We start from the raw sequence: 11,936 nt of genomic DNA on the forward strand, positions 1-11,936 counted from the left end.
ATTAGATTATATTATATGTAACTTTATTTTCATTGCACATTGCACACAAGTACTAAGACAACAAAATGCAGTTTAGCATCTAACCAGTGCCAATAGGCAGTAAAGTGCAGAGTATGTACATATGTATAATGATATATAAATAATAGAGCAGCTATACCTCAGTGCACAGTTTAGCAGGGTGACAACTGATGGGAAGAAGCTGTTCCTGAACCTGAACGGAGGGACCTGTAGCGCCTCCCAGAGGAGTGGAGGGCAGTGGTCTGTGGCCTGGGTTAGAGCTGTCTCTGGCGATGCTGCATGCTCTGGACAGAATCAATAGTGAGTGGGGAACCAGTTATGCGGTGGGCAGTTTTTAACCACACTCTGCAACGCCTTTCTGGCCCATCATAGAGCAGTTTTCGTACCAGACTGTGACGCAGCTGGTAAGGATGCTCTCAGTGGTGCAGCTGTAGAAGTTCCACAGGATGAGGAGACAGGTGGTCCTTCTTTAGTCGCCTAAACAAGAAGAAACGCTGGTGAGCCTTCTTGATCAGGATGCATGTGTTGAGAGTCCAAGAAAGGTCCCCGGAGATGTAGACCCCCAGGAACTTAAAGTTGGAGACATGGTCAGCCTCAGCTCCATTGATGTGGATGGGGATGTGTGTCATTGTTTTTCCTGAAGTTCATGATGATCTCCTTGGTCTTCTTGCTGTTGACGGTGAGGTTATTGTTGGTGCACCAAGTCGACAGGTGCTGTACCTCCTCCCTGTAGTCCATCTCATCATTGCTGGTGATGAGGCCAATCACCACCGCGTTGTCTGCAAACTTGATTGTATTAGAACCATGTACAGGTGCGCAGTCATGGGTGAAGCTGGAGTAGAGGAGAGGGCTCAACACACAGCCCTGTGGGACACCAGTGTTCAGAGTAAGGGGGAGGACGTGTGGTTGTCTAACCTAACAGACTGGGGTATTTGGTTAGGAAGTCCAGTATCCAGTTGGGGGGGTCAAGGTTAGGTCACTTTAAAAGAGGTTGGACCACAGCATGTTCAAAAAAGGCAGGAACAATGTCTTCAGTTAAAGAGATATTAATAATCAGTAGAGTACTGGGTCCAACTGTGTCTAAAACCTCTTTAAGAAATCTAGTGGAGAGGACATCAAGGATGCACGTTTTGTGTAAAAATGAAAATACGATTTTGTTATTTGTGATTTTTGATCCATCCTTAAAAAGACAGAGGGAGGGTGGTGACTGCATCTAAAACCTTAAATGGAATACTGAGATTATTTTTATTTGTTAAAACTAAATTAATTCAGTACATAAGGTTTAAATATGGAATTCAATTGTTAAACTATCTATACATAGTGTGGTGAACAAATGTATCCTGTTTACTTTTTTATCACTCGATGTTTCGATGCTGAAGATGTTTCTATAAATGCAATAAAATGTTTGTGTTAAAAGCATGAGGTTTGTCGGTGTGCAAGTGTTTGGCTGCTAAATTCAGTAATAAATTGGGAAAGGAGAAGTAGTGAAATATAAACAGTAAATGTCATATAATGCAGGGTTGGGGGTTTTCTGCTCCGTCTGTTACCATCCTTTTTTTTTTTTACTTCTTCTTGCTGATCTGGAGACAGATTTTGGTGGCAGCAGACCAGGTGTGTCTCTCCTCAGCTCTCCCAAATTGTTTTCAAGCTCATCCTGAGGGATCCCAAGCTTGTTCAGTTTTCACATACAGAAGACACAAGGAGTCCAACAGTATACGGAAGTCAGGGTTCAGTGCAAGTTCACTTCAGCAGTTCACCAACTTGCCTCTAACTGTGTTTGCTGTTTGGTGCTGAGCAGGTGGTGTACAGTGGAGTTTTAGAGTTTTCTGCTGGAAAAAAAAAGAAGCTACCTATTGCATCTGAAAACGAGGTTGTTGAGAACTGTGAGAGTCATGGCAGCTAGTTCTAAAAGTTAAAAGCTATCCAGCACAAACCAAGTGGAATTAGGTTGGTAAAATGTAATTAAATGTAATTGATATGACTTACAAACGTACTTCTTTTATGATTTTAATTTTAAATTATTATAATTTTAAAATGCAGCATTGCAGATGTTGTTTGTTCTTGGTTACAGGAAACCTGTTATACAGCATTTACTGGAGTCTATTTTAAGATGAGGAGCATAACATGCTCATGTAAAAACACAAAGTAAACGTGTGAAAAACCAAACTGTAAATTGTTCGCCTCCTCGTCCTCATTTCTGAATTTCTTGTATTTATGTACTGCACTGTGAAATTCACCACACATACAAAAAAACTGAAAAGGGAAGTTGCTTAAACTTGGTTAAACTTCTGCTGCACTTCAGTTCAAAGTCTTGTGAAGTATTTCCACTTTTAAATCATCATCACCACTCAAGGATCTCATCGCCTCTCTCTTTTTTATGTCAACTTATCGGTAAGACAAACATTTAATAATAATAATAATAATAATAATAATAATAATAATAATAATAATAATAATATATTTTATTTAGCGCTTTTCAAGGTACTCAAAGACACTTGACATAACATCAAAAACAATATGAAATAGTACACTAAAAACACAATAGACTGAGCTAAACATTATAAACAACCAGCTATTAAATCAGAGAGTGGCATTATCCAAATCTGTATTACATAACACTTTTATTAACTTTCAGTATCGCTATTACATTAATGACTACTGCTTTCTCAAACCTAATGACTCACACATTTATTACTGAAATGGGAGAGACTAAATAATTTCCTCCGCCTGTTGCTGAGGAGGACGACCACACGCAAGCGTCCATTGGGCTCAAGTGAGAAAGTAAAGTAAAGAACGTATTTTCATACCTGCAGTTAATTTAATTGTTATGAAATGTGAAATCTGTGTGTTTTTCTTATCAGTAGAACAAAGTGAAGTACAGCCCTTGTTTCTGCATGGAAGGTTTTATTTTTTGTACTTGCATAAAGTGTTTTGCACACAACTCACAGCATGTTATGCAACACTTTAGATTTTGTGTATAAATGTTACCAAGTTACTTCACTTCTGTAGCAAAAACAAAAAAAACTTCCTGTATCACCAGATATAATCAGTAGCAGAGAAGTATGTTATTAGGGACTTTTGTCTAAAGGTACCTGCAGTCCAGCTGATTTAAACATAACCCAACACTGGAACTAATAGCAAGGAAATTATTAAATTAACTAAATCTGCAACTCACTTCTTTATGATTTGCATTAAATTTCATGTTTAGTGCAGCACTGCATATGTTGTTTGTTATGGAACAGTCACCTGTTACACAAAGCATTTGTTGGTGTGAATTTGTAAAATTGAGAGCCGTTTTCCTTTTTCTGAACTTTTTGATTTCTTTTATTTCTGTATTGTGAAATTCACCACACGTACAAAATGAAAAGAAAAGGGAAGTTGTTAAAGTTGGTTAATTAAACTTCTGCTGCATTCAGTTCAAAGTCTTGTGAAGTATTTCCACTTAAAATCATCATCACCACTCAAGGATCTCATCGCTTCTCTCTTTTTTTATGTCAACTCTGTCGGTAAGACAAACATTCAACTCATTTCATCTTCCAGCTTTTAGCCCAGGCCATCATGTGATTTTCGTCACTCTTTATCATTAAGAATACAGAATACATTTACGGGCTTTTGTTTTTTGAGAAAGTTGTGTCATTGTTGAATATAAATAATCATTCATTCAGTGTGTTATCGATAAGTGTTAAGTTATTTGACCACACACATGTGAATCTGTGTTTATTATTTTTGTAACAAGTTCTTACGTACATTGCGTACGCCCTGAAACAATACTTAAAATGTACATTTTTTGTGTGTTTGTGAATCCAGGTGATGCGTGTCACTGCAGTCCTGTCTGTGAACATGGTGACAGCCAGCCTGTTACTGAGTGTCTTCTTTGTTTCCGGTGATGCCTTTTCCCTAAGTTTTTTAAAATGTAATCTTTTGGTGTGACAATATGGTTTCATCATCTGGTGGATCTTTTGGTGGGTTGGGTCACCACTGAAGTCAGGCTCGTGGGGGATTATAGAGAGATACAGTAGCTGTTTGCTTGTTTTACACCAATTAAAGTCATGATTAATATGTACAGTATAAAAACTAAACATATTAGATTAGATTGAACTTTATTGTCATTGCACAAGTAACAAGGACATTAGACAACAAAATGCAGAATACAATGGTTATTACTGTTTAAGTATATTTGATTTCTCCTTGTGAAGTTTTTTCACATTACGTTAATCATCAGTCTGGTTTACAGGTGCTTTGGCTGCTTGTCCTCAAAGATCAGGCCTCTTCATTACTGCACCACACAAGATGAAGCACTGAGTGGTCTTGTTTGCTAATCCATGTACCTTTAGAGCTAAATCCGAAACAAGAGTTTGACAACAGCAGAAGAATCTTTGGAGTGTGGATTAAAAGTGACTTATTTTGGCCAAACCCAAATAATGTGATTTTCAACAGTACGAAAGGACAGATAACATCTATCCAATGAGATTTACTGGAAACACTGAGAGAGAAAAACTGCACCACTTTATTTTCCAGTTTAACCACAAGTTATACACACACATACTACTTTAGAGTTGAGAAAACCTTCAAGGCAACAGCTATATGTGATCTCTTTCAATAACAGTTCAAGGTAGAGAGTTTTGTTTCTTTCAGTCACTTTAATTATTCTGATTAAACCTATTGTTACAGTTTACATTAAATGGTCAATCAGAACAAACGTTATTATTTATGTTTCATGTAGTTTTATACAAACATATCAGACCTGCTTTTTAAATAGTGTTTGTTGATTTCTTCGTTTATTTTCTGTGTAAATGTTTGATTGAAACCACAGATTCTCCTCCCACCCCAGAATTGAGATCTCAGGTGATCTGAAGGAGAAGGAGTCTGTCAGTATAACCTGCTCAGCTTTCACTCCCTGTCCACACTCCCCTCCTAAACTCACCTGGAATCTCCAACAAGACTCTCACAACAAAATCCAGGAAAACACAGATGGGACCTTTACAACTAAAATCCAGAAGACCATCACTCTGTCAGACCAACATGATGGATACAACATCACCTGTTCTGTCACATATCCTGTGAATGAAGGAAAACATGTCAAGACAGCAGAGCAGAGAAAGACTCTCAGTGTTTCATGTAAGACAACCAGAGTTTGTTATTGGATCCTGTCAGCACATGATAAAAATACAGGATCTTATTCAGGCTCTGATGTTACTCTCATATCTCACATCTCTATCACATTTTCCTCAGATGCTCCTAAAGACACCTCAGTGTCCATCAGTCCATCAGGTTTGGTGTCAGCAGGTAGCTGGGTGAACCTGACCTGCTCCAGCAGAGCCAAGCCTCCCGTCAGCCGCTTCACCTGGTTCAAGATCAGCAAAGATGGACCCATGACTGTATCTGAAGGACCGTTTTACAGCGTTAATGTGACAGATGTAGAAGATTATTATTACTGTGTGGCCACAAATGATCTTGGAAACCAAACATCATCAGTGATTCATCTGGGTGAAGGTAAATACTGAACTGGACTGAACCCACTTAACTTCTGCAACAGCAACATCAGTTTTGTCTTCTTTTAGTAATCACTCACATTTGGTTTGTTTCTATGAGCAGAACCATCCAATGGATCTCTACAACAGATTCTTGGAGGACTCTTTGGGCTCATCATGCTCATCTGCCTGGTTGTCTGTGTTTGGTAAGTGACACAAATGAAAGCAGCTAATGTGACTCACTTACTGGGACTTTATCTCTGCATTCATGCCTCAAAGAGCACGTTTTCAACATTCAGTATTTCTCATTGGTGGTTCACAGTTTTCTACGTTGGAGGCGGTTAAAGTCGACAGATTCAACTCAACAACCGAATCAGGTAGGAAAATGTTTAACTTTTCTGTAGAGCACTGCACTCTCATTGTTCTGCATTTCTAAACACTAAATGAATGAATTATGAGAGATTTTTCATGAGTGAAATATCACTAAATATTTTGTCTAGCAATTCAAGACTTGAATACTAAAGACTGCACAATCAAAACAAGAGTACACAATTATTTTGAGCTCTTTTTGCCACAGACAGATACTCACAACATTTCATGTTTTTGCAGAGTCTAACAGGCGAAGAGCTGACTGTTTACGGGCCAACGATAAAAACAGAAGAAGAGGAAGGAAACATCCATTATGGAGAGATCGACTTCTCCAAGAGAAGACCTGAACCGTCCCCGTCCTCAGTGCAGGACAGTGGACAGCAGCAGGACACACTGTACGCACAGGTCCAAGTGTCCACGACAGCAAACAGCTTAACACAGACTGCTGAGTGTCCAGAAGATCTCTACGCTCAAGTGAAGAAAAAATGAGTTGTTTGGTTTGTGCAAGATTACATCTGAATAGACTTCATATTAAATACAGCTTTTTTTTGTTCATACGCTAACTCGAAAAAGAAACTCCACACTTCCACATCCTGCAGCTTTTTTATGCCACTTATCAACGTGTTCATATGTGCGTGCTGACTTCACAGCTGCTGTTGTGTGATATTTACGTGTCAGATGTGTACCAATAAAAGTCACAAATCTCCAATTATGGAACAAGTCTGAAAGACACCAGAAGTATTTTACACACATAGCAGTGCTTTTTTAATCCAAGAGTAATTTTTTGATTTAAAGTGTTGTGTGTGTGTTCATTGTACTGTAATAAAGACCTTTTTACTGCTAAATAACCACATTGGAACAACATTCTATAAATGTATCCACAGTATATTCCTTGATATATTCCTTTTGCATGCAAGAAATAAAGAGACTGTTTTATTTATTTATTTTTGTCTCTGGTATTACATTCAAGAAACAGTACTGCAGATATTAACAGACAGATTTTGACTGATATTTGACCACCAGGCTGCGCTGTTGGTGACGCAGATGGAGCTCGTGATCCTGAACCAACAGTTTAACTTATTTTCTGAAATACTGTTGCAATCCAATAACCTGTGTAAGACTGGGATGATTTATGGCACCTTTGTCTGTTGGTTTTTCTTTACATGTAAAATGTATTTTAAAAAGGTTGTGATCAGATACTTGAGATGATGAAGACTGGAGGAGTAGAGCAGCTTATCACTTAGTCCCTCATTTGTGTTAATATGTGCATGTGTACATGCAGGACAATGACTCAATTCATTCATTTAATAAGAAAAGAAGAAAGAAAGAAGAAGAAAACATTTTCACTTAATCACTGATCTCTCATCAGTATCTGGACACATGTCAGCAACTACAGGTATCATTATCATTGGGATTTATGCAAAGATTAAACATAATAGTAACACAAAATCCTTTCCTGATTTTACTGCTTGTCTGTTTAACTTCCGTTAAAGTAGCTGAGAAGTCTGCGTTTTTCTATGTTCCTATTGTGAAGTTATGAATAATCCCTCATTCATGTTCCATTGTACAAGGTAGAGTTACTCATGTTACTGTAAGTAAGGAAGCTTCCAGTTGGTGGTCTGTTGTAATGTCTCCATCTTGTGGTTCTAGCAGGTTCAGTCCTCATGTATACCATGTGTTGATGCACAGAAAGTCAGCCAGTTCAAATAGACAATGTGTTTTTACTGCAGCAGTTCAAACAAGTAAAGGTAAGTGTCTTAAGTTCCCATTGACTGATGAACATTTCTGATCAACAGTTCTTCAATGTCTCCTGCTTGTCATAACCCTAAGTTACACTAACATGCACGAACCTTTACAGCCCAAGCAGACACAGAGCAACATGAACATTCATTTGGAGTTGTGTCTCTGTCTGCCAGATGGATATTCACACTCCCCTTTGTTCTTCATCAACTCCAGAGGGAAATATCTGCTATCTTGATCAAGTGGGAACCTACATGACTGTGAAGGTAAGCCTATGCAGAAGTGATAAAAACTGCAGTTTTTTGAATGTCCACTTGTGGCTGGTTACAGAACCCGTCACTCTCCATAAGCCCCCATATTAAAATGTCCATCTTCACATTAGTAATAAACAGGTTTACAGCCTGGTACAAAAAAAAAAAAACAGCTGCCTGTTGCATCTGAAAAAGAAGATTGTTGAGAGCTGTGAGAGTCGGAGTAGCTGGTGCTAAAAGTTAACAGCAGCTAATGCTATTAGTTTGTGGGTATGCAGATGGAGGAAAGTAGCATGTGAAATGTTTACTACTTCCCCCTTTTGTCACACCGTGGTGAAGTCAAGCTGGGTTTTTGTTCTGTCTCCATGTCTTGTCATTTCCTGTTTTATTTTGAAGGGTAACTCTCCTCTCGTTACAGGTCACTTGCCCTTCCTCATGTGTCACCGGTCTGATTGTCTTCCCTGATTCCTGATTGTGTCCACCTGTCCCCCATTAACTCCATGTGTTCATATAGTCTGCGTCTCCCTTTGTCTTGTTGCCAGTGTGTTTAGTTTCGTACGTCTTCTACAGCCCTTGTCCCAAGTCCACAGTCGTAGTAATTATCGTCAAGCCTGTTTTCGCCTTAGTGCTGTTCCTCTATAAGAGTGATTTTGATTTGTATCTTTCATAGTTCAGTTTAGGTTTTTCTAGTCCTGGATTTTCAGTTCAACGTTTTGTTTTTCCTCCTTAGGAGTGATTTTCAGTTTAGCATTTCCTTTATTAGATTAGGTTATCCTCCGGCTGGAGCGTCTTTAGTTTTTAAGTATTTCATAGTGATAGATAGTTTGAGTTGTTTATCCTCCGACAGGAGTGATTATTATTTTGATACGTTTCATAGCCCTGTTATTTTACCACTTTGTAAGAGGTGAACCTTGCGGCCATTTATTAAAGCCTGCTGTCTGCATAACATCTCTGTGCCTGAGTCCTGTGTCCAAGTCTGGTTCTTGACACCTTTCAACCATTTGTTTTTTATATTTATGGTATACACTCAGTACATAAGGTTTAATTACTGAATCCAATTGTTACATTATTTGTACATTCAGTGGCAAAAATGCCTGAAAACATTACAACACAGTGGGCAGTGTATAGAACAAGTGCTTTAAGACAACATCACTTTCATTACAAGTCACATCAAATTCAATTTTATTTAGTTTTTTTTATATAGTGCCAAATCATAACAAATGTTATCTCATGACACTTTCCATACAGAACAGGTCTAGACTGTACTTTATATTATTTACAGAGACCCAACAGTTCCACCATGAGCAAGCACTTGGTGACAGTGGCGAGGAAAAACGTCCTTTACTAACATTGGTGGACGGTCATCCGTTGCGACCTGTTGAGTTAAAGATAGAGAGAGGGGGTAGATAGATTAGATAGATAAACAGAGAGATAGTGAGACAGAGGTACAAATGTGCCCTGTTTCTTCTAGTTGATATGCCAACGCCTAGTTTCTCACACTTACTCTTGACTGTAAAGATATTTCTAGAAATGCAATGAAATGTATGTGTGAAATGTGTGCGTGTTGTTGTTAAATTATAATGTGTAAAAGAGAAGTGGCCGAACAGAAACTGTCACTATGTGAATGGAGGTTACAGTCTGATGTAGAGCAAAGAGCAGAAAGCTGTCTGTCTGTTAACTCAATAAGCAAGCTTCAGTTCAGCTGAAGTCAGATAACACAGAATAAATTATATGGAATACGTTAAACTTGCATGAAGTTGATACAAATCTGAACCTCATGTTCATTTTAAACATGACTTATTATGAGCAATGCAAAGTCTGTTAACATTTAAGTTTGAAACGTATCACTCTTGCTCTTGTCTTTCACAAGATCATTCAGAAAGTAATATTTTGTGTCACATCTACAGATATATAACACCAGCAGTTATGTCCTTAGAGGTTAATGTTTAGTGCATTCAAATGCTTCATTATGTCAACCAAAACATCCAAATCTGCCAGCCATGCAGTATCTGACAATACTAGCAGGCCATAGATAATATATCATAAAGCATCGGGCCATATGAAATCTAACCGTGGGCCATGATTGGCCCCCGGGCCATACTTTGGACATCCCTGGATTAGACACTTCACAGTACAACATCCACATCAACACTGACTCCAAGCCAGTCCACCTGTTGCTCTCACGCTCTATTTAACACTCACTTGTGAACAGATCCTGAGATACTTGAACTCTTGAACTAAATTAAACTACTTGTAATAAAACTCCCTCGATATATTGCATATCTACATTTTACACATCGCTTTATATCGAGTCTTTTTTTTTTTTTAAATCTCACTATTGTGATTAATGTAATATTTACTACAAAACAGAATAAGGCATACAGGCCTGCAGGGACTCATAATGAAAATTATCTTTGAGAATAAATGGCAAGTTTAAGCTGCAAATTAAGCTGACTTCCACAAACACAGTGCAAACAGGAAGGATGATGACTTGTGAAGTCTGTTTCCATTTATAAGATAACGTCTTAACAAGAAGTCGTTCACTTCTGTTGCAGTTCTGCTCAGATTAACATATTGTCTGATTTTAGAACTGATTGTTTGTCCGTTTGAGCTGCAGGCTGGTTTGGTAAGATCAAATGTTACTTTTTATGTTTGAATGTTTTAACCCAGCTTTTTATTTTGCTGCTTTTCATCAACTCCACTGAAAAAGACTTTTGAACATTGACATTTGAACTATAATATCATAAACTCACGCTGGATCATTGTGATTTGATATTTAAACTGTTTTCAGTGAAACTCTGCAGATATTATTCATCACTACTTATAACACAGTCACATCTGGTTGTACAAGTTCCTGGTTTGAACGTGTGAATCTGAAGTTGCTTTAAAAGAACATGAATGATTTGTTTAAAAGATGCTTTGATTAAAATATTGAAGAGGAACTTTCTTTTCAAATCCAGGTGATGAGTGTCACTGCAGTCCTGTCTGTGAACATGGTGACAGCCAGCATGTTACTGAGTGTCTTCTTTGTTTCAGGTGAGCTGTTTGTTCAGTCACTTTTATTTGGAGACGTGAATCATTCACAGTTTGGACTTCATTTAGAAACAAAGCAGAAAGAGCAGTGCAGACCGAGTTACTTTTTCCAACTGTTCATGTCCTGACTGCAAACAGAAATGTTTTATACAGAGAACAGGACAAGGGAGAAAAGACCAGTAACATACTGCTGCTTTGTTCATCATGAACTTTCTCTTCAAGCTGATTTTTTCACATTATGTTATCACAGTCTGGTTTACAGGTGCTTTGGCTGCTTGTCCTAAGGATCCAGGCCTCTTCATTACTGCACCAAAGAAGTTGAAAGCACTGAGTGGATCGGTTTGCTAACCCATGTACCTTTAGAGCTAAATCGAAACAAGAGTTTGACAACAGCAGGGAAACTTTTGGAGTGTGGATTAAAAGTGACTCTAGATAGCACAATCCAAATAATGTGATTTATAACAGCAGTAGGACAGATAACATCTATCCAATGAGATTTACTGGAAACCTGAGAGAGAAAAACTGCACCACTTTATTTTCCAGTTTAACCACAAGTTATACAGACACATACTACTTTAGAGTTGAGAACAAACCATTCAGGGAAAAGCTTCTTGTAATCCTCTTAAATAACAGTTCAAGGTAAGAGAGTTTTGTTTCTTTCAGTCAGTCTGTAATGTTGTTGTTCAGATTAGAAAGAGTTTTTCATGTTGCCAAGATTCAGAACACCAAATCTATTGTTACAGTTTGACATTAAATTGGTGTTATTTACAATTAATGTAGATTCAATACAAGTTGTCAGATTTAGCTTTCAAAAAGACAACAAATTGGTTCAGTAATTTTTATTATTTTTTGATTTGAAACCACAGATTCCCTCCGAGCCCCAGAATTGAGATCTCAGGTGATCTGAAGGAGAAGGAGTCTGTCAGTATAACCTGCTCAGCTTTCACTCCCTGTCCACACTCCCTCCTAAACTCACCTGGAATCTCCAACAAGACTCTCACAACAAAATCCAGGAAAACACAGATGGGACCTTTACAACTAAAATCCAGAAGAC

General features: G+C 38.0%; 1 protein-coding gene and 1 pseudogene across 3 annotated transcripts in view; both read left to right on the top strand.

Annotated features, from left to right (window-relative positions):
• Window positions 1-11,936, top strand: part of LOC104927518 (sialic acid-binding Ig-like lectin 12) — a 311,739-nt gene that overhangs the window by 4,771 nt on the left and 295,032 nt on the right. Inside the window, exons 1-2 of one of the 3 annotated variants that reach the window (XM_027274248.1) lie at window positions 2,292-2,409; window positions 10,810-10,885. In XM_027274248.1, the coding sequence (XP_027130049.1) occupies window positions 10,813-10,885 (73 nt within the window). In that variant the 5' untranslated portion in view covers window positions 2,292-2,409; window positions 10,810-10,812. Of the gene's footprint in view, window positions 1-2,291; window positions 2,410-10,379; window positions 10,476-10,809; window positions 10,886-11,936 lie in introns of those variants that run through there. The other 2 variants (XM_027274247.1, XM_027274249.1) reach the window with 2 other exon arrangements.
• LOC113744030 (sialic acid-binding Ig-like lectin 7) lies at window positions 3,829-6,798 on the top strand (annotated as a pseudogene).

The sequence above is a fragment of the Larimichthys crocea genome, chromosome XXIII (assembly GCF_000972845.2).
Source record: "Larimichthys crocea isolate SSNF chromosome XXIII, L_crocea_2.0, whole genome shotgun sequence".
Taxonomy (NCBI): Eukaryota; Metazoa; Chordata; class Actinopteri; family Sciaenidae; genus Larimichthys; species Larimichthys crocea.